Source organism: Heterodontus francisci, chromosome 9, assembly GCF_036365525.1.
Source record: "Heterodontus francisci isolate sHetFra1 chromosome 9, sHetFra1.hap1, whole genome shotgun sequence".
NCBI classification, from domain to species: Eukaryota; Metazoa; Chordata; class Chondrichthyes; order Heterodontiformes; family Heterodontidae; genus Heterodontus; species Heterodontus francisci.
Window position 1 is genome coordinate 73169180 of NC_090379.1, and position 23201 is coordinate 73192380.

Sequence of the window (23201 nt, forward strand, 5' to 3'; positions counted from 1 at the left end):
CACATATATCACTCTCGCAATCAGGTCCCACACCTTTCAGTATCAGAATCTATTGAGGGGACTTGATAAGAGTGGATACCGGGAGGATATTTCCTCTTGTGGGGGAGACTGAACTGGGGGCACAGTTTGAGAATAAGAGTATTTCCAGCCTTTCTTGTTTTTATCTAAGAATAAGAGGTCTCCCTTTTAAGACAAGATGAAGAGAAATGTTTTCTCTAAAAGAGTCGTTAGTCTGTGGAATTCTCTTCCCCACAAAGTAGCAGAGGCTGGGTTATTGAAAATATTAAAGGCTGAGTTAAATTTTTGATAGACAAGGGAGTAAGGCAGATAGGAAAGTGGAGTTAAGGCCACAACCAAATCAGTCATGATCTTATCGAATGGTGGAGCAGACTCGAAGGGCCAAAAGGCCTACTCGTGCTCCTAAGACAGATGTTTATTTTTAAAGTCTAATTTGTCATTAACTCCTATTCAACAGTTTATTTCCCAGGTGCTGACTAACTCCGGCTGCTTTGTCCGTTCTTGTTGCGGATGTGACTCCGAGTCGCAGGCGGGCTGTAACCGGGGAGGCGGGGTCGGCTTTTAGGCCGGAAGAGGGCGACTTGGCAGAATCGGGTGAAGGAGCGGCGGCGCCACCACGGGTAATGTGCGGAGTATTTTCACCGGTAGGGCAGCTACGGCATTGGTGTCGGGTTTTGGGCCGGACATTTCGCAGCTCCGTCAGGGAAATACTGAAGCTCGGGTGAGAGAGAGAACCGGGGTCAGTGTCCGCCTTCCCGGGGTCAGATAATCTGTCTTCCCTCACCTCCCCCCCGGGTCAGACAGTGTCTGTCTTCCCTCCCCCCGGGGTCAGACAGTGTCTGTCTTTCCTCACGACGCACCCCTCCCCCTTTCCCGGTATTGAGAGTGTCTACCTCCCACCCCCTCCCCCTTTCCCGGGGGTGAGAGTGTCTACCTCCCCCCCTCCCCCTTTCCCGGGGGTGAGAGTGTCTACCTCCCACCCCCCCCCCTTTCCCGGGGGTGAGAGTGTCTACCTCCCTCCCACCTCCCCCTTTCCCGGGGGTGAGAGTGTCTACCTCCCTCCCACCTCCCCCTTTCCCGGGGGTGAGAGTGTCTACCTCCCTCCCACCTCCCCCTTTCCCGGGGGTGAGAGTGTCTACCTCCCTCCCACCTCCCCCTTTCCCGGGGGTGAGAGTGTCTACCTCCCTCCCACCTCCCCCTTTCCCGGGGGTGAGAGTGTCTACCTCCCTCCCACCTCCCCCTTTCCCGGGGGTGAGAGTGTCTACCTCCCTCCCACCTCCCCCTTTCCCGGGGGTGAGAGTGTCTACCTCCCTCCCACCTCCCCCTTTCCCGGGGGTGAGAGTGTCTACCTCCCACCTCCCCCTTTCCCGGGGGTGAGAGTGTCTACCTCCCCCCCTCCCCCTTTCCCGGGGGTGAGAGTGTCTACCTCCCCCCCCTCCCCCTTTCCCGGGGGTGAGACAGTGTCTACACCCCCCCCCCCTTTCCTGGGGGTGAGAGTGTCTACCTCCCACCCCCCCCTCCCCCTTTCCCGGGGGTGAGAGTGTCTACCTCCCCCCCTCCCCCTTTCCCGGGGGTGAGAGTGTCTACCTCCCCCCCTCCCCCTTTCCCGGGGGTGAGAGTGTCTACCTCCCCCCCTCCCCCTTTCCCGGGGGTGAGAGTGTCTACCTCCCCCCCTCCCCCTTTCCCGGGGGTGAGAGTGTCTACCTCCCCCCCTCCCCCTTTCCCGGGGGTGAGAGTGTCTACCTCCCCCCCTCCCCCTTTCCCGGGGGTGAGAGTGTCTACCTCCCCCCCTCCCCCTTTCCCGGGGGTGAGAGTGTCTACCTCCCCCCCTCCCCCTTTCCCGGGGGTGAGAGTGTCTACCTCCCCCCCTCCCCCTTTCCCGGGGGTGAGAGTGTCTACCTCCCCCCCTCCCCCTTTCCCGGGGGTGAGACAGTGTCTACACCCCCCCCCCCTTTCCCGGGGGTGAGACAGTGTCTACACCCCCCCCCCCTTTCCTGGGGTGAGACAGTGTCTACACCCCGCCCCCCTTTCCTGGGGTGAGACAGTGTCTACACCCCTCCCCCCCCCCCCCTTTCCTGGGGTGAGACAGTGTCTACACCCCTCCCCCCCCCCCGCCTTTCCTGGGGTGAGACAGTGTCTACACCCCCCCCCCCCCCCCCCGCCTTTCCTGGGGTGAGACAGTGTCTACACCCCCCCCCCCCCCCCCGCCTTTCCTGGGGTGAGACAGTGTCTACACCCCCCCCCCCCCCCCGCCTTTCCTGGGGTGAGACAGTGTCTACACCCCCCCCCCCCCCCCCGCCTTTCCTGGGGTGAGACAGTGTCTACACCCCCCCCCCCCCCCCCCCGCCTTTCCTGGGGTGAGACCAGTGTCTACACCCCCCCCCCCCCCCCCCGCCTTTCCTGGGGTGAGACAGTGTCTACACCCCCCCCCCCCCGCCTTTCCTGGGGTGAGACAGTGTCTACACCCCCCCCCCCGCCTTTCCTGGGGTGAGACAGTGTCTACACCCCCCCCCCCCCCCCGCCTTTCCTGGGGTGAGACAGTGTCTACACCCCCCCCCCCCCGCCTTTCCTGGGGTGAGACAGTGTCTACACCCCCCCCCCCCCCCCCGCCCGCCTTTCCTGGGGTGAGACAGTGTCTACACCCCCCCCCCCCCCGCCTTTCCTGGGGTGAGACAGTGTCTACACCCCCCCCCCCCCCGCCTTTCCTGGGGTGAGACAGTGTCTACACCCCCCCCCCCCCCCCGCCTTTCCTGGGGTGAGACAGTGTCTACACCCCCCCCCCCCCCGCCTTTCCTGGGGTGAGACAGTGTCTACACCCCCCCCCCCCCGCCTTTCCTGGGGTGTACACCCCCCCCCCCCCCGCCCGCCTTTCCTGGGGTGAGACAGTGTCTACACCCCCCCCCCCCCCGCCTTTCCTGGGGTGAGACAGTGTCTACACCCCCCCCCCCCCCGCCTTTCCTGGGGTGAGACAGTGTCTACACCCCCCCCCCCCGCCTTTCCTGGGGTGAGACAGTGTCTACACCCCCCCCCCCCGCCTTTCCTGGGGTGAGACAGTGTCTACACCCCCCCCCCCCCCGCCTTTCCTGGGGTGAGACAGTGTCTACACCCCCCCCCCCCCCGCCTTTCCTGGGGTGAGACAGTCTACACCCCCCCCCCCGCCTTTCCTGGGGTGAGACAGTCTACACCACCCCCCCCCCCCCCCCCCCCGCCTTTCCTGGGGTGAGACAGTGTCTACACCACCCCCCCCCCCCCCCCCCGCCTTTCCTGGGGTGAGACAGTGTCTACACCACCCCCCCCCCCCCCGCCTTTCCTGGGTGAGACAGTGTCTACACCACCCCCCCCCCCCCCCCCCCCGCCTTTCCTGGGGTGAGACAGTGTCTACACCACCCCCCCCCCCCCCCGCCTTTCCTGGGGTGAGACAGTGTCTACACCCTCCCCCCCCCCCCCCCGCCTTTCCTGGGGTGAGACAGTGTCTACACCCTCCCCCCCCCCCCCCGCCTTTCCCGGGGTGAGACAGTGTCTACACCACCCCCCCCCCCCCCCCCCGCCTTTCCTGGGGTGAGACAGTGTCTACACCCTCCCCCCCCCCCCGCCTTTCCCGGGGTGAGACAGTGTCTACACCCGCCCCCCCCGCCTTTCCCGGGGTGAGACAGTGTCTACACCCTCTTCCCCCCCCCGCCTTTCCTGGGGTGAGACAGTGTCTACACCCCCCCCCCCCCGCCTTTCCCGGTGTGAGACAGTGTCTGCCTCCCCCCCCCCCCCCGGGGGCTTCGCTTTGTTCCGGGGCTTTGACCCGCTGCTGACCCCTGCCCCTAGTTACACGGACTCGCCAGCATCAGGCACTGGGCCTCGGTACACAGGGTCCGTTCACCGTCACAGCCGGGCTCTGTCTGTGTGTCTGCTGTGCCCAGCAGGCTTTATGTTTCCTCACTCTGGTTTTCTCAGGTCTGCTACCGCTTCCTGAGCCCCGCTTCATCCAGTGGAGGAAATGTGGCGGCTCTGATCTCCTCCACATTATCTGCTTCATGTTGCTGTGGGATTTCCTGCTGCCGAGTTGCATGGATTTGGCCTGTTGTGTTGTCAGCTGCGGCTCTGTGTTAACTTGCTTCGCTGAGGATCAGTGAGCTCTAGTTCTAGTCAAAAACTGACTCTAACTTGTTCTGTCATTTTATGATTTTGTAACTTTTGCTGTGGTCGTTTTGATCCGCTAAATCCCTGTGTTTTATGTTTGAGACAAGTCAGATTTCTGATGGAAGAAGGTGAACCCAATCATTTGAACAAACAGTAGTTTTACACAATTGTGCGAGTTAATTAAACTATGCCTGAGGTCCAAATAGCCAGGTATTGAAAAACTGCTGCATATGTGTCATTGTTAATTATACGGCACAGTGGCGCAGTGATTAGCACCGTGGCCTCACAGCTCCAGCGACCCGGGTTCAATTCTGGGTACTGCCTGTGTGGAGTTTGCAAGATCTCCCTGTGTCTGCGTGGGTTTCCTCCGGGTGCTCCGGTTTCCTCCCACAGCCAAAAGACTTGCAGGTTGATAGGTAAATTGGCCATTATAAATTGCCCCTAGTGTAGGTAGGTGGTAGGGGAATATAGAGACAGGTGAGGATGTGGTAGGAATATGGGATTAGTGTAGGATTAGTTTTTAAATGGGTGGTTGATGGTCGGCACAGACTCGGTGGGCCGAAGGGCCTGTTTCAGTGCTGTATCTCTAAATCTAAAAAAACATCTAAAATACGTGGGATCTAGCGGAGATTGTTTCTTTTCAGGTAAAAACGAGTAATTGAGAGTCACAATAACTGATTTGCATGAGTATCTGAATAAGTTATGAAGGGATAGAAGAGGCGATAAAATGGATGACCACTGTTATAATTCAGATACTGTAGAGTATGATGTGTAGCAGTTGACCTAAGTTATATTTCGATCTCACTTGATTAACAATGACAAAGCAATGTCTGCGGCTGTTTAAATTTTGTTCGGAGCGATAGGGTTGCCTGTGTTTTCCTAACATTACTAATTATCTTTATAAAATGTCCAGGTGTTTCAAGGAGTTGAGAACTTTATAAACTTGAACTTTGCTGGTCTTGTACTGAACCAGGTGCAAAGCTGAAATGCTTTGAGACAGCCCTAGTTGACATGTTTATCAGTTCCTGGCTTCAGAGTTTGGAAGCCAGATCCAAGTTACATCAGCATTTCTGTGTTGACTGGCTGATGTAAATGCAGGATGGAGAGAGTATGGTTATGGGCATAAAGCACCAGATTAAACACATTTCAAAGAAAATGAATTAAAGAAATAGATCAATATTTTAAATATCAGTTTAAATAATTGGTATTTTAAATATTGATACATGATTTGATTTTATGCAACTGAACATACATGAATTAGTTATGTAGTAACTTTAACAAAAGCATCCCAATCATTATGAATATTAGAAATTAATATTTATATTTGAAAATGAAGTTAATACATTTTACAATGGTTAGAGACTTTAGAAATATGTGTATGTTGAAATGCAGCTAGTTTTGCACACTAATCCAACATGAATGTTTCTTGTGCATCACTGAAACAATTGTAGGCGATCATAATATGTATGACTAAATGAGTAGCCAGCTATGATAAATACTAAATTATTAAGTGAGCTCTCATAGGTGGAGACTGTTTAAAAATGATGGGTGTGTGCCTGGATCGCTCTTATGAACTGTATGGGCATGCAGTTTAATAGAATGTGATTTTCAAACAGAAAGCAAGGTAACTTTTTGTTTGTAGATTTTGTAAAGCTTATTTTTTGCAAAGACGTTTGATAACTTTGACAAGAAAGTTAAGTGGTCATTGCCTAAGTAAGTGTGTTTATTGAATCGTAGAATGATACAGCTTGGATGAATGAGGACATTCTGCTCATTATACCTGTGCTGGCTCTTTATCTAATTAGTCTCACTCCCTGCTCTTTCCCCATAGCCCTGCAGTTTTCTTTCCTTCAGGTATTCCTCCAATCCCCTTTTGAAAGACGTTACCATGAATCGAGTTCCACCTGTCTTAGCAGCAGTGCATTCCAGATCTCAACAACTCACTGCATTTAAAAAAAAAAGTTTCCTAATGACATCTCTCGTTCTTTTGCTGATTAACTCTTTGTTCTCTGGTTAGTGACCTTTTTGCCACTAGGAACTGTTTCTCCTTATTTACTCCATCATAATCCTTTATGATTTTGAACACTCCTGTTAAATCTCTCTGATCTAAGGAGAACAGCCCCAGTTTCTCCAGTCTCTCAGCTCTGGTGCCGTTCTTGTAAATCTCTTCTGCACCCTTTCTAAGGCCTTGACAGCCTTCCTAACATGTGATGCCCAGAATTGAGCATGATACCCCATCTGAGGCCTAACCTGTGAATAATATAGATGTTTAGAATAACATCCTCTTTTTTTACTCTCTGCCTTGATTAATAAAGCCAAAGGTCTCATGCTTTTTTAACTTCTCAACTTGTCCTACCACCTTTGAGGATTTTTGTATATACACTCTCTGGTTTCTATTCCTGCACCCCTTTAAAATTGTACCATTTAGTTTATATTAAATGCATTATCTCCAAATTTGCAGATGACACAAAACTGGGTGGGAGGGTGAGTTGTGAGGAGGATGCAGAGAGGCTTCAGGGTGATTTGGACAAGCTGAGTGAGTGGGCAAATGTATGGCAGATGCAGTATAATGTGGATAAATGTGAGGTTATCCACTTTGTAGCAAAAACAGGAAGGCAGATTATTATCTGAACGGCTATAAACAGAGAGGGGAATATGCAACAAGACCTGGGTGTTCTCGTACACAAGTCGCTGAAGGTAAGCATGCAAGTGCAACAGGTAGTGAAAAAAGGCAAATGGTATGTTGGCCTTCATAGTGAGAGGATTTGAGTACAGGAGCAGGGATGTCTTGCTGCAATTATACAGGGCTATCGTGAGGCTACACCTGGAATATTGTGTGCAGTTTTGGTCTCCTTATCTGAGGAAGGATGTTCTTGCTATGGAGGGAGTGCAGCGAAGGTTTACCAGACTGATTCCTGGGATGGCGGGACTGACGTTTGAGGAGAGATTGAGTCGGTTTGGATTATAGTCGCTAGAGTTCAGAAGAGTGAGGGGAGATCGCATAGAACCCTGTAAAATTCTAACGGAACTTGACAGGGTAGATGCAGGAAGGATGTTACTGATGGTGGGGGAGTCCAGAACCAGGGGTCATAGTCTAAGGATATGGGGTAAACCTTTCAGGACTGAGGTGAGAAATTTCTTCACCCAGAGAGTGGTGAGCCTGTGGAATTCGCTACCACAGAAAGCAGTTAGATATAGCTCTTGGGGCGAAAGGGATCAAAGGATATGGGGTGAAAGCGGGAACAGGTTACTGAGTTGGATGATCAGCCTTGATCATAATGAATGGCGGAGCAGGCTCGAAGGGCCAAATGGCCTACTCCTATTTTCTATGTTAAGTTTCATCTGGTTTGTGTCTACCAATTTCACCAGTCCTCTTGAGGCCTGTTGCTATCCTCCTCATTATTTACTACATATCCTAGTTTTGTGTCATGTACAAATTTTGAAATTATGTCCTGTATATCCAAGTCCAGGTCATTAATGTATGTCAAAAAGAGCAGAGGGGGAGCACCACTGTATACCTGCCTCCAGTCTAAAAATGCAGCCGTTCACCACTGCTGTCTTTGTCCCATAGCCAATTCCCTATCTACACGATCACTGTTCCTTTAATCCCATGGGCTTTAACTTTTCTGAAGTTTGTTATGTGGTACCTTATCAAAACGTCTTTTGAAAGTCCATATGCACCAACTGCACTACCCCAATTGACCCTCCCTCTTACTTCAAGTAACGCAATCAAATTAGTGAAACACGATTTGTCTTTAACAAATTCATACTGACTTTCATTTATTAGCTCAAACTTTTCTATATGCCAATTAATTTTGTCAAGGATTATTGTCTCAAAGTTTCCCCAACTGAAGTTGGGGTGACTGGCCCGTAATTGCTGGGTTTATCCCATGCCCCCTTTCTTGAACAATGATGGAACATTTACAATTCTCCAGTCCTCTTGTATCACCTCATATCTAAGGAGGATTGGAGATTGTGACCAGTGCTTCTACAATTTCCGCCCTTACTTCCCTCAATAACCTAGGATGCATCCCATAGCACCAAGTAACTTTTTTTTCTACTTTGAGTACTACCAACTTTTTAAGTACTTATCGATTTTTATCCTATCTAGTATTTTTTGCTACCTCTTTTACTACTACAATAGCAGCATCATCCTCTTAGTAAAAACAGATGCACTCATTTATTACCTTAGTTATGCCCTCTGCCTCCACAAGAAGATATCCTTTGTGGTTCCTAATCGGCCCCACCCTTCCTTTGACTACCCTTTTCCTATTTATATGTTTATAAAAGACTTTTGGGTTCCCTTTTATGTTAGCCACTGATCTATTCTCGTATACTGACTTTGTCTCTCTTATTCCCTTTTTAGATCATCTTGGTACCTTCTGTATTCGATTCTCTACTTTATTGTGAACTTTACCTTTGTCAAAAGCCTCCTTTTGTCTCATTTTACTTTCTATATCTTTGGTCATCCAGGGAGCTGTAGCCTTGTTTGTCTTTCCTTTTCCCCCTATTGAGAATGTTTCTATTAACATAGGACCAGGAGTAGACCATTTAACTCCCTTGAGCCTATTCCGCCATTCAGTCAGATCATGGCTGATCTGTTACCCAATGCCATATACCCGCTTTTTCTCAGATGCCTTAATATCTTTGGCTAACAGAAATCTGTCAATCTTAGGTTTAAAATTAACAATTGACCCTGCATCAACTGCTGTTTGTGGAATAGAGTTCTAAACTTCTACCACCCTTGGCTAGTAGAAGTGTTTCCCACAGGTCACTGTTGAAAGTTTAAAAATTAGAGCTGAATCTATGTCCCCTAGTCCCAGATTCCTGAACCATCAGAAGTAGTTTCTCTCCAGCTCCCTATCTATTCCCCTTAGTATCTTGAAAACTTTGATCAAATCACTGCTTAATCTTCTAAATTCCAGGCAATATAACCTTAGTTCCTTGTAATTTAACTCTGAGTCCATGCATCATTCTTGTAAATCTATACTGCACTCCCTCCAAGGCCAGTATATCCTTCCTAACGTCTGGTGTCCAGAACTGTTCCAGGGCTTTGTATGGCTGTGACATGACTTCTAACTGCTTGTATTCTAGTCCTCTAGATACAAAGGCCAGTATTTCATTAGGCTTTTTGATTTTTTTTTTGTACCTGTTCATGACATTTTAATCTATGTACATGGACCCCTAGTCTCTTTGGAGCTCCATTGTTTCTGGCTTTTCACCAGCTAGAAGGTATTCTGATTTATACTTTTTATGTCCAAACTGAATGATTACAACATGATATAGACTAGTAGAATGGGCAGACAAGTGACAGATGGAATTTAATACAGACCAGTGTGAGGTGATGCATTTTGGCAGAAGGGATGGGGTGAGGCAATATAGTCTTCATGGCGCAGTTCTAAAGACTGTGCAGGAACAGAGAGACTTGGGGGTGCATGTGCATCGATCTGGCAGAACATATTGGGAGAGTGGTTATCAAAGCATATGGGATCTAGGGCTTCATAAATAGAGGCACAGAATACAAAAGCAGGGAAGTTATGCTGAACCTTTATAAAGCTTTGGTTAGGCCCCCCAACTAGAGTATTGTGTCCAGTTCTAGTCACCATACTTTAGGAAGGATGTGAGGGTCTTTGAGAGGGTGCAGAGGAGATTTACCAGAATGGTTCCAGGGATGGAGGATTTTGGTTACAAAGTTAGGTTGGAAAAGCTGTTTTCCCTGGAGCAAAGGAGATTGAGGGGGAACTTGATAGAGGTGTAACTTGATAGAGTTGTACACGATTATGACAGGCTTAGATAACTTAGACTAGGAAAAACTGTTCCGATTAACTGATAGTACAAGGACTAGGCGACACAGATTGAAGATTTTGGACAAGAGATGCAGGGGGAATGTGAGACAGAACTTTTATACCTAGCGAGTGGTAATGACCTGGAACACGCTGCCCAGAAGGGTGGTGGAAGTGGAAACAATCAATGATTTCAAAAGGAAATTCAACGAGCACTTGGAGGAAATAAATGTGCAGGGCTCTGGAGATTGAGCTGTGGAGTGGGACTGACTGGATTGCTTGGCGGAGAGGCAGCATGGACTCGATAGGCCAAATGGCTGCCTCCTGTGCCTTAAATGACTGACTTTATGACGTTACAGTTAACTTTTTTAGAATCCATTTGCCATAGTTTTGACCATTCACTTAAACTATTGTCATGCTAGGCCCCTACCTGCCAAGAATGAAGCACATCAATTTTGTCATGAACATTGATTTTTAACGGTTGTTGGAGCGAGGAAATGACTTGTTAAACAGATCAGCTGTGGCTGGAAAAAACATTTACTTGCTACAGACATCGAAGGTGAAGAAGCGCATTCCAGGGCCTGCTAAGGAGAATACAATCCAAAAGGGCCTGGACAGGTTAGATCAGCTGGTCACATGACTAACTGGCTCATCCAGGGTTTTCTTTTGAACTGGCCTCAGAGTTTGAACTCAAAGACTGCTTGTTCTTGGATGGAGAAGATCTTTCCTAGCTGCTCCCATCTCTTTCTCACAAGCCTCTGAATCCACTGAAGACACATATACCCCAAGAGAGAAAAGTCTCCTACAGTGAACAAGGTTTAAGAAGAATACTGGGCCCCAACGAAAAGCAAGATATATCTACAATCAAGGATTCTACAGTGAGGTCGAAGAACCGTAACAAAAACTCTTTAGATATTGCCTCACATTTTTCTACTTTATTTTCCTTCTGCTCTTTTCTGTCTTTATTTGCATGTGTGTTTCGCGTATACATGCTAGCGTGGGTGCATCGTGTTTCTGTAGGCGTCAACCGAGTTTAAGTTCAAGTTTGATAAATTTCAACTTTTCTTTAAACCTAAGAAAACCTGTTGTGCTGGTTTCTTTGCCTTATAATTGGAAAGCGATGAACAAAGATTCACTAAGAGGGAGCTAAAAACATGGTGTGTTTCAAATAAAACCCTGTTACGGTAGGACCAGGTGAAGGCTGAGAGGGACCCCTAGATGTTTTTCTCACCTGGTTGTAACACTATAAATATCTCCATTTTATGCTTCTGTCTACACTGCCTACAATGCTGCCTATCTTGGTGCCATCGGCAAATTTGGATATGTGGCTTTCTTATCTAAACCTGTCATAATTGTGTACACCTCCATCAAGTCCCCTCTTGTTCTCCCTGGAGCAAAGGAGATTAACCCCAGCTTTTCCAATGTAATTTTGTAACCAAAATCCTCCTACCCTGGAACCATTCTGGTAAATTGCCTCTGCACCCTCTCAAAGACCCTCACATCCTTCCTAAAGTATGGTGACCAGCATCATCTAAGCTGTTACTAAATAGGGTGAATAGTTGAGGCCCCAGCACATCCCTGTGGATGCATAGTCATAACCTGCCTATTTGAACCCCTGCCCATTATCCCTATTCTGTCACCTGCTGCTCAGTCAATCTCCTAACCAGGTCAATAATTTGCCTTCAATTCCATGAACTTCAAATTTAGCTGAAAGTCTGTTATATGGGACTTTTCAAATGCATTCTGGAGGTCCATATAAATAACAGGGCGGCACAGTGGCGCAGTGGTTAGCACCGCAGCCTCACAGCTCCAGGGACCTGGGTTCGATTCCGGGTACTGCCTGTGTGGAGTTTGCAAGTTCTCCCTGTGTCTGCGTGGGTTTTCTCCGGGTGCTCCGGTTTCCTCCCACAAGCCAAAAGACTTGCAGGTTGATAGGTAAATTGGCCATTATAAATTGTCACTAGTATAGGTAGGTGGTAGGGAATGTAGGGACAGGTGGGGATGTTTGGTAGGAATATGGGATTAGTGCAGGATTAGTATAAATGGGTGGTTGATGTTCGGCACAGACTCGGTGGGCCGAAGGGCCTGTTTCAGTGCTGTATCTCTAATCTAAAATCTAACATCTGCAGACATTCCCTTGTCCACTACTTTAGTCACCTCGCTCTCTTTTTGCTCTGTATTTGAACCATGTCCTCTGACGTCCTCCCATTGTTCAATTGCTGTTTTGTTATCAATCTTTGATCCTAATTCACCGAGGCCAGATTCTTTTTCAACTCACTGAAATTAGCCCTCCTTGTCCTTTTCCATAACAATTCTAAACTCGGCCTGTTGCTTGACTAATTTGATGTAAAGTAATTTTCCTATGATCTCACAACGAAGGACAGGCATAAATATGAACTAAAACAAGAAATGCTGGATTCACTCAGCAGGTCTGGCAGCATCTGTGGAAAGAGAAGCAGAGTTAACGTTTCGGGTCAGTGACCCTTCTTCGGAACTGACAAATATTAGAAAAGTCACAGATTATAAACAAGTGAGGTGGGGGTTGGGCAAGAGATAACAAAGGAGAAGGTGCAGATTGGACCAGGCCACATAGCTGACCAAAAGGTCACGGAGCAAAGGCGAACAATATGTTAATGGTGTGTTGAAAGACAAAGCATTAGTACAGATTAGGTGTGAATATACTGAATAATGAACATCAGCAAGTGCAAACCTGAAGAAAAACAACCTGACAAAAACAGTGGGTAAGCAAACTGAACAAACTAAGATGAAATGAAATAAATGCAAAAAAAGATTGTAAAAAATGTAAAAAGGAATGCAAAAAAAAAAGGAAGAAAAAATAACTAAAAATGACTAAAAATGAAAGTAAAGTGGGGGGCTGTCATGCTCTGAAATTATTGAACTCAATGTTCAGTCTGGCAGGCTGTAGTGTGCCTAATCGGTAGATGAGATGCTGTTCCTCGAGCTTGCGTTGATGTTCACTGGAACACTGCAGCAATCCCAGGACAGAGATGTGAGCATGAGAGCAGGGGGGAGTGTTGAAATGGCAAGCAACCGGAAGCTCAGGGTCCTGCTTGCGGACTGAGCGGAGATGTTCCGCAAAGCGGTCACCCAGTCTGCGCTTGGTCTCCCCAATGTAGAGGAGACCACACTGTGAGCAGCGAATACAGTATACTACATTGAAAGAAGTACAAGTAAATTGCTGCTTCACCTGAAAGGAGTGTTTGGGGCCTGGGATAGTGAGGAGAGAGGAGGTAAATGGGCAGGTATTACACCTCCTGCGATTGCAAGGGAAGGTGCCCTGGGACAGGGACGAGGTGGTGGGGGTAATGGAGGAGTGGACCAGGGTGTCGCGGAGGGAACGATCCCTTCGGAATGCTGACAGGGGAAGGGAGGGGAAGATGCGACTGGTAGTGGCATCACGCTGGAGGTGGCGAAAATGGCGGAGGATGATCCTTTGGATATGGAGGCTGGTGGGATGAAAAGTGAGGACAAGGGGAACCCTGTCACGGTTCTGGGAGGGAGGGGAAGGGGTGAGGGTAGAGGTGCGGGGAATGGGTCGGACACGGTTGAGGGCCCTGTCAACCACAGTGGGGGGAAATCCTCGGTTGAGGAAAAAGGAGGTCATATCAGAAGCACCGTCATGGAAGGTAGCATCATCAGAGCAGATGCGTCGGAGACGGAGAAACTGGGAGAATGGAATAAATATGAACTACCTTTACACAAAGTTTACTTTTGAGTTTGTTTCCTTCAAAACCCTTTGTCACGAGCAAAATTGATTTTTTTTTAAACTTGCTGTTCATTTAAGGCCAGTTTTAGCTATGCTGAAAGAGATGCCCAGTGTAAGACCTCTTGCTGTGAACTAGGCTAGTGCTTATATCTTTTATTTATTCCATTTCAGCCTATGTTTTATCGTTCCTGTTTCCTTCCCTAGAGGTAATTATTGTTAATTTACTAATAGTGTGAGAATCTGGAATATCAGAGCTGGGATGCAACCTGAATATAAATTAGACTTTGAAGCTTACATTCTGCTTTTGGTCACTGTGCTGAAGCAAGCAGGCACTATCACTCATCTTTCAGATGCCCTCAGCTCTATTTCCAGCCTTGGAGTCAATACACATGGGAGGTGGCACCCCAGGCTCTTCTAAGGAGTCCTGCTACTCTGATGGTGGAAACTTGCAGCAACAGCTCAAGTCTTGTTACAGTAGCAAAAAAAAGTTGTTGCCTGGAAATAAAGAATATATTACTCCAGAAACTGGCATCTGTTCAAGACCATACTCTGGGAACACTTGCACAGGGGCTGTTCCAGTTTTATTAAGTGAGAAACCTAACCTAAACAAGAAATGCTGGAACCACTCAGCAGGTCTGGCAGCATCTGCGGAAAGAGAAGCAGAGTTAACGTTTCGGGTCAGTGACCCTTCTTCGGAACGTTAACTTTGCTTCTCTTTCCACAGATGCTGCCAGACCTGCTGAGTGGTTCCAGCATTTCTTGTTTTTATTTCAGATTTCCAGCATCCGCAGTATTTTGCTTTTATTATGAGAAACCTAACCTATTGACTTGATGCTATAGTCCATGTAAGACTAATTTTCATGAAAAATTTACATAATTTCTGAATTATGGCATATAATGAAATGTTTCTATAATCTATTTTTAAAAAATAGCCATGGAATTGTGAAGAAAATTCATTGCCCTATATATCTTGCACAGTATTCCTGCTGAATTACTGACTATTAATCCATTCAAATGTTAGTGAATTTTTAAAGGTGCAAAGTTTTAATTACTGTCAAACACTGACACTGAAAATTAATTTTCACAAGTGTGGAGTATCATTCCTTCAGACTTTAATTGTTGGAGATTAAATGTTTCTTTTTTTGTCTCCTTTCTTTCTCTCTCAATCCCATCTTCTCTATATTTCATTTTCTGTACCTGATTTAGCATTAAGTTAACTATTCTACACTTCCTGGTTCATTCTGCATGTGTGAGATGATTCTTCAATCTGATTTGGTTGAGGAGACACAACATTGCTTGCCCTGTTTACATATGCCCTTGAACCTCTGTATTGGATGCTGGCCATACTGCTTTGGCTGGCTAATAACTACAAGTTCCAGTGCAAATATCCACAGCAAGTGTAATGAACGTCACGTGCTATTCATTTACTGTTGACTGCAAAATCCAGGCCAATAATTAATTATAATGAATATAGTACTTTAATGTACTGTGTAGTCAGATCTCTCTCTCTCTCTCTCTCTCTCTCTCTTTTCCTACCCCACTCCCAACTCTACATTCTTCTTGGCCTGGCCCTGTGAATTTTTCCTCCCCCAAATCACTTACTATGGCACTTTCAAATTCCCAACTATCTAGCCTATGTGTTATGAGTGCTTCTGATTTTTTGTTAAATTTTGAGAATTTGTGCTTTAAAGTTTAAAAAGGAGTCCATGTTTTTTTTTACATGGGTCACTGAGAGGACTGGACTGTTAACTGTTACTGGAAGGCACCTGTCTTCAAATAATTATCCAGCAGTGGTTGTTTTTGACTTGGGGAAGGTGTTTACAGAGAAGTGACAGGTCAGGAGTCTAGTCTCTTGTGACATTGTTTACAGTTACAGTTTGGACTGAGTTGCAATATGGACAATGATTTGAAAGGACAGTTGGAGAAAACTTGCCAAGAATAACAAACCACTGCAACTCCGTCTGTTCCAGCAGTTTGGAAAAAGCCTGTCAGTTTTCCATCTCGTGAGCTAAGAAGCAAGTGTAAGAAGCAGACTGAAACTCTGTCTGCATTCCTCCTGTAGGCCTGTGTTTGAAACCTCAGTTGCTCCATTTCCTGGAAGCCTACCCAAACTGATCTTCAACATCACCTTAAAAGAACTGTTTTAGGGAGATCCCAGTGACAACCGTCTATACGCATTGGTACACCAAACCAAAACAAAAGACATCTTTCCATATTACCTCTTCAAGAATTAGCAAGTATTTAACCCAAGTGTTTTTTTGTCTTTTTTTGTAATAGAGCTCTAAAACGAAAATCCCTTTATTTTTCCAGTTATCCGGTGTGTGAGGGGCTAAGGTAAAAAGGAACCTCAGTATTTCAATCTGTGTGTTTATGCTTTACTTCGTTACTGGTTAAGACTTGTTTTATAATCTGATTTTTTTGTTGCTTATTAAAGAAACCTGGTTGGTGTATTTTATTCTGGGATAAAAATAGAGTCTATGATTGACTGTATCGGTAAGTGGGAAAGAACCTAAATATATGTTGTGACCTGTGACGAAGTGGGACTAGAATAAACAGTGCACTCCTTCCGCCACCGTCGGTCGTAACATATAATTGGGGGCTATTTGCGGGATATCCAACGCTGACGACATTCAATTATAAGTGGGGTAATAATAATTGAAAAGAGGAAAAAAAAGACAGGTTTCTTGTGCAGTATTAATCTACCAGAATGTCTTTAACAGTTGCTTTGACTTTTCTGGGGAAGGAAGATGTATGCCTGAGTAATTTGAGACACTTATCAAAGTTAGACTAAAGGATTTGGCAGAACTATTGGTGTTAGTGTTAAAGCCAGGAGCTAAGAAAGCAGACATAATTGAAAATAGCACAGCATTTGCAGTTGGAAGCCGCCAAAAGCAAACCAGAGGGTAGTACAGTTGAATTAGCTAAAATTCGTTTACAGATGAAGCAGCTTGAACTTGTCAAAGAAAAAGAAATAGAATTGGAAAAACTTGGAAGAGAATTGACAATGAAGAAACTTGAACTTGAGGAAAGAGTAAAAGAAGGAAAGGAATTTGAATTAAAAAAGATGGAACTAAGACAAAGAAAGGGGTGGTCTTGACACCAGTGAAAGTTCTGCCGGGGGGTGGTGGTGGTGGAAGATCTGACTCCAGTTCAGGACCCAGTGGAGAGCTGTTTAAATTTGTACAAGCCCTCCCTAAGTTTGAGGAAAGGGGCGTAGAGGCATTTTTCATTTCTTTTGACAAGATAGCCAAACAGATGAAATGACCAAAGTAAAGCTGGACACTGCTTTTGCAAAGCAGGTTGATGGGCAGAGCTCATGAAGTTTATGCCATGCTTTCTGAGGAGACTTTTGCACGTTGAGATGGCAAAAAAGGCTATTCTCACTGCATATGAGTTAGTCCCTGAAGCTTACCGGCATAAATTTCAGAACCTCTGGAGATTGTCTGGGAAGACTTATATAGAATTTGAGACGGTAAAGCAAATTAATTTTGATCTTTGCATACGGGCACTAAAAATAGAGGCTACGTATGAGAGCCTTGGGGAACTAATTCTCCTGGAAGAATTTAAAAACTCACTGCCTCCATTAGTAAGAACCCATGTAGAGAGCCAGACGTTTTCAACAGCCAGACTGGCAGCGGAAATTGCTGAAGTTTGAGTTTGTGTATAATCCCAAACCCTTTGTCCGACACCCCCACAAACCCGGGAAGCATAGAAGGTGGGAAGGTGAAAGGAAGGCAAGTAGTCGGGGACAAGAATGGACAGCTGGGAACGCCCCGGGATCATCTCCTCAGGCCAGAAAGAAAGATGCTGAGGTTGGAAGTGAGGACTGCAAGCCTAAATGTTACCATTGTGACAAGGGATACCTTCGAGCAGAATGCTGGAAGTTGTGGGGTAAACCCATGGCTCTTATTGGGATACACAAAGCCAATGCAGAGAAAAGGGCCCTGACCGAGAGTACAACAGATCAGGCTGTCGCTCTGACTGCAGCTGTAAGGCCAAGTACAAAAACCACTGAGTGCAGGGGTTTGAATAAGATACCTGAAAGTTATAGGGAATTCTTGACAAGAAGAAAAGTAACTCCTTATCACTCAAGTGAGGCAGGTAAACCTATAGTTATACTTAAGGATATGGGAACCACCTAAACTCTTTTGCTGGGAAAAGGCATAACCTTTCCACCAAAGAGTGTACTGAATGCCAAAGTTTTAGTGAATGGTATTGGCGAGGAGTATATACCCGTACCTTTGTATCATGTGCACCTCGAGTGTGACCTAATGTCTGGAACGGTAACTATAGGAGTTGTCCATAGTTTGCCAGTAGACAGAGTTGATCTCCTGGTGAACGATTTGGTCGGAGCGAAGGTAGTAGCTTCTCCAGTAGTCATGGAAAAACCAAGTGAAGTTAAAGACAGAACAGTTGCAGGAAAAGGTTCCAGGAATTTTTCCTTCATGAGCAATGACTAAACAAATTCCATTGTCGGAGGTAAAATTGGCACCACAGACAGATAACCGACTATCTGAAACTTACTTTAGGGATTTGGATAATCCAAAGGAAATGTTTAATAAGTCTTCTCTAGTCAAGGCTCAGCAAGCTGAGCCAGAGCTAAATAAGTGGTGCAATCAGCTCTAACTGAAGCTGAGGCAAAGGGAGTTCCAGAAGGCTACTATTTTAAAGATGGGATTCTGATGAAGTGGAGACCTCCTCACAGACCTGCGGATGAAGAATGGACGGTAGTTCATCAGATAGTGGTACTGCCAAAGTATCGCTGGGAACTATTAAATAAAGCGCATGAAATTACTATAGCGGGACATGTGGAGATCCGGAAGACCCAATCAAGTCGACATTTTTACTGGCCAGGTCTTTCCAAGGATGTGGTGCAGTTTTGTAAAATTTGCCATACGTGCCAGATTGTGGGAAAACAGGAACCTGCCATAAAATTGACACCTCTAATTCCCATATCTGTTTTTAGGGAACCAGTTAGTAGACTCTGTAGGACTCTTAGCGAAAACAAAAGCGGGACACCAATATATACTCACGATCATGGATATGGCTACTCTGTTCCCAGAGGCCATTCCCTTGAGAACAATTTCTGCTAAGGTAATGGTGGAGAAGTTAACCCAGTTCTTCATTAGATATGGAGTACTGTTTGAGATTCGGTTGGATCAAGGTTCCAATTTTATGTCTAAAATTTTTCAGGAAGTTAGGGGAATTAGGGTATAACACAGTTTAAGTCTTCAGCATACCACCCACAGCTACAAGGAGCTTTAGAAAGGTACCGTCAGACCCTCAAAATGATGATCAGGGATACTGGCACGAATATCCCCATGATTGGGATAAAGGACTAGAATTTCGGTTGTTCACCTAATGAATCTACCGGTTTTAGTCCTTTTGAATCAGTTTACAGACATGAGATAAGAGGTCCTCTAAAACTAATTAAAGAAAGGTTTTTAGAACAGGGGGATGAATTTTCTGTGCTAGATTATGTATCCATGTTTCGGGTGTGGCTCACGAGAGTTTGCAAAGTGGCTCAGGAACACCTTAAAGCTCCCAAACAATGATGAAAAAATGGGCAGACAAGCATGCCAAGACCTGAACGTTTCAACCAGGGGATGAGATGTTAGTATTACTGCCTTTACAGGGTGAACCATTGAAAGCATGGTTCAGTGGTCCATATAAAGTGGTGAAGAGAATTGGTAAAGTAAATTATTTGATTGACACCCCAGATCGCCAGAAAAAGAATCGGCTGTGTCATATCCATATGTTGAAACAATATCATCACCGGGAGCAGGATAAGCAAGCAACAGTACAGGTATGTCAGGTAGTAGGGACAGTGAAGGGTAAAAGGGATGGTGAGGATGAGACCGAAGGAGACCTAGATAATTTTCAAATTGAATCTCCTACTATCTGGTTAGCTAATACTGAATTGTTAGGGAGATTGCTTTCATATTTAGATGCAGTACACAAGACCTAACAAGGCTACTTGCAGCTTTTAAAAGAGTCTGTTGGGACAAGCCAGGATGTACAGCCTTCGCCATACATGATGTAGATGTAGGGGAATCCTTTCCTATAAAGCAACATCCTTATCATTTAAGTCCAGAGAAACAGGCCCAGGTAAAAGCAGAAATCCAATGCTTGCTGGAAAACCACCTAATTGAATCCAGTCAAAGCAGCTGGAGTTCCCCAGTGATGTAAAGTGCCTAAACCTGACTCTGCATAGACTACAGAAAAGTTAATGCAGTAACAAAGACAGACTCCTGCCCAATTCCTTGCTTGGAAGACTGTATTGACAGAGTGGGCAGTGCCACATTTCTTACAAAAATAGGTTTGTTAAAGGGTTACTGGCAAGTTCCTTTAACACTCCAAGCTAAAGAAATATTGGCCTTTGTCACACTAGCTGGACTTTTCCAATGCTGAGTGATGCCATTCGGGCTTAAAAAATGCCCCAGCAACCTTTCAGTGATTAATGAACCAAGTGGTAGCCAGTGTTCCTAACTCTGTAGTTTACATTAATGTGCTGGTATACAGTGACACTTGGAAGGACCACTTGGAACAACTAGAAGCTCTGTTTAGAAAATTATAATCAGCTGATTTATTAATAAACATTGCCAAAAGTGAATTTGCGAAAGTGACAGTGACCTACCTCGGGCATATAGTAGGGCAAGGAGAAGTGTTGCCAAGAACAGCAAAAGTAAAAGCATTGACGGAGTTCCCTACCCCTAAGACTAAGTGAGAAATCATGTGGTTTTTGGGTGTGGGTTCCTACAGCAAGTTTGTACCAAATTTTAGTACTATAGCTTCTCTACTGACAGATTTTGCTACAGAAAAGGAAAACCAAGGTAGTATGGTCAGAGCAGTGCCAAGAATCCTTTGAGAGTCTGAAAGTAATTTTTATTAATGAACCAGTGTTGGCTGCTCCAAATTTCACTAAGCCCTTCAAGCTAGCAATTGATGCTAGTGAGGTGGGGGTCGGTGCAGTCCTGTTTCAAGCAAAACGCAGCACAGATCCGGCCGAATGGGATCGATACGAAGACCAGCAAAGGGTCACAAAGCAGCTTATAAGAGCTACTGAAAGAAATTATGAAAGGAAACTTGCAAGGGCCATCAAAATCAAATAAGAAATTTTATAGTTACATAAAGGGAAAGCAGGTGGTCAAGAGCAATGTCGCTGTGAGGCAACTATGGAGTGACCTCTCCATGGCGCATGCCTGGGCAAATTTATGGAGGTTGAGAGTTGCCCAGTCGTCAAAACCCCCCTCTCGGCCTTTCTGGTGGGGTCCAAAGGAGTGCAGGACACGACGTTTGGCACCAGTATGGCTGCAGGAACTGCCGGAAACATGCCAAAGGTGACACATGACCGCCTACGGGGTTCCACTCCGGATTTTCTGTTAGGGTTTACTCCCTTAGCCTTGGTCTCTCCCGAGACGCCCACAAGGCAGTGGGGTTGTTGGGGCCCCTACACAGGTGTAGGATGGTGCCGGTGGGAGGAGGGGATGCAAGGGGGAGGGGTAGAGGGAGGGGGTGGGGGGGGGGTGCAGGGGAAGGGGGTGCGGGGTGAAGATGGTGCGAGGGGGGGGCGGGCTGGGACGGGGTTGTGAGGGGGTGAGCTGAGAGGGTGGAGCAGGGAAGGGGACGGGGGTGGGGGGGGGGGGGGGAGGGGGGGTGGAATCTGGTGCAGGTAATAAGCCATTTCCTCAGTGCCCACCATCGACGTCCGGAAAGCTCATCCACGCCCTTCGGGAGGTGAAGCATCATTTGGCAGACTTAGAGGTGATTACATTTGCTAAGGGTTTTTTTTTTTTGCAGTGGTTTAAATAAAGGCATGCAGCATTGCCGACAGTGCGCTGCAGATGCTCTCCGAGCCATCTCCCGCGGGCGCTTTGAAGTTGCGGCCGGGGGGGCCGTTCGTGGATGTTTTGGGTGTTCGGGGCACCTTTTCACAGGACTTCTCTCGGGTCCCGCAGCTCCTTCTTCACCTCAATGGACTTACCGCATGCCGTGGCTGCAGACACTCTGGACTGTGAAGACAGCAGGATCGGAGATTGAAGTATCGGCAGCTGTTCTCGTCAGTTTCATCCGGATCAATTTCATTGCCGGATCAATTTCATTGAGAAAACCAATGTAGGCCCACTAAAAGCTGAAAATGGAGATATTGTCATTGATAATGGAGAAATGGCAGACATGTTGAACAATTACTTTGCCTCAGTATTTACAGTTGAAAAGGAGGATAACTTGCCGGATGTCCCAAGAAAATTAATAGCCGGTAGGGGACAGGGACTTAATACAATTAACATAAGTAAAACATCAGTAACAAGGAAATTAATGGAACTAAAGAGTGAGAAATCCTCAGAACCTGACGGTTTCCATCCGTTAAAGGAAGTAGGGAGCACATTGTAGATGCCCTAACTATAGTCTTTCAGAGTTCCCTAGATTCAGGAGTGGTCCCTCTGGATTGGAAAGTTGCACATGTCACTCCACTTTTTAAGGAGGGTGAAAGGGGGAACCAAGGAAATTACAGACCAGTTAGCCTGACATCTGTGGTGGGCAAGTTGCTGGAGTCTATAATCTAGGATAGGGTGACTGAACACCTAGAAAAATTTCAGTTAATCAGGGACAGCCAGCATGGATTCATGACGGGAAGGTCGTGCCTGACAAATCTCATTGAATTTTTTGAAGAGGTGACTAAGGTAGTGGACAAGGGAATGTCCATGGATGTTATTTATATGGACTTCCAGAAGGCATTTGATAAAGTCCCACATAAGAGACTGTTAACTAAGGTAGAAGCCCATGGAGTTGAGGGCAAATTATTGACATGGTTAGAAAGTTGGTTGAGTGGTAGGCGACAGAGTGGGGATGATGGGTAAGTACGCCGATTGGCAGGATGTGACTAGTGGTGTCCCGCAGGCATCTGTGTTGGGGCCTCAATTATTCACATTATTCATTAACGACTTGGATGATGGCATAGTAAGTCATATATCCAAATTTGCTGATGATACAAAGCTAGGCGGCATTGTAGACAGTCTAGATGATAGCATAAAATTGCAAAGAGATATTGACAGACCAGGTGAGTGGGGAAAAACTGTGGCAGATGGATTTCAGTGCGGGCAAGTGTGAGGTTATCCATTTTGGACCAAAAAAGGATAGAGCAGTGTACTTTCTAAATGGGAAGAGGTTCAGGCCAGTGGATGTCCAAAGAGACTTGGGGGTTCAGGGTGGGGGTTTAAAATGCCACGAGCAAGTGCAGAAAATAATCAAAAAGGCTAATGGAATGCTAGCCTTTATATCTAGATGATTGGAATATAAAGACAGAGGTTATGCTGCAGCTGTACAGAACCCTGGTTAGACCCCACTTGGAGTACTGTGAGCAGTTCTGGGCACCACACCTTAGGAATGATATATTGGCCTTGGAGGGAGTGCAACGTAGGTTTACAAGAATGATACCTGGACAACAGGGGTTAAGTTACGAGGAGAGAGAGTATGCAAATTAGGCCTGTTTTCGCTAGAATTTAGAAGGTTAAGGGGTGATCTGCTCAAAGTCTTCAAGATAT

General features: G+C 46.3%; 1 protein-coding gene across 6 annotated transcripts in view; it reads left to right on the forward strand.

The window, feature by feature from the left end:
- Positions 1-535: 535 nt before the first annotated feature.
- The window catches only part of sptssa (serine palmitoyltransferase, small subunit A), a 36387-nt gene continuing 13721 nt past the window's right edge, over positions 536-23201 (forward strand). Inside the window, exon 1 of one of the 6 annotated variants that reach the window (XM_068039319.1) lies at positions 536-638. Coding sequence is in view for 2 of the 6 variants with exons in the window: in XM_068039316.1 (XP_067895417.1) it covers positions 4044-4138 (95 nt within the window). In the remaining 4 variants the exon portion in view is untranslated. Of the gene's footprint in view, positions 758-3924; positions 4139-4206; positions 4278-23201 lie in introns of those variants that run through there. The other 5 variants (XM_068039318.1, XM_068039320.1, XM_068039322.1 and 2 more) reach the window with 5 other exon arrangements.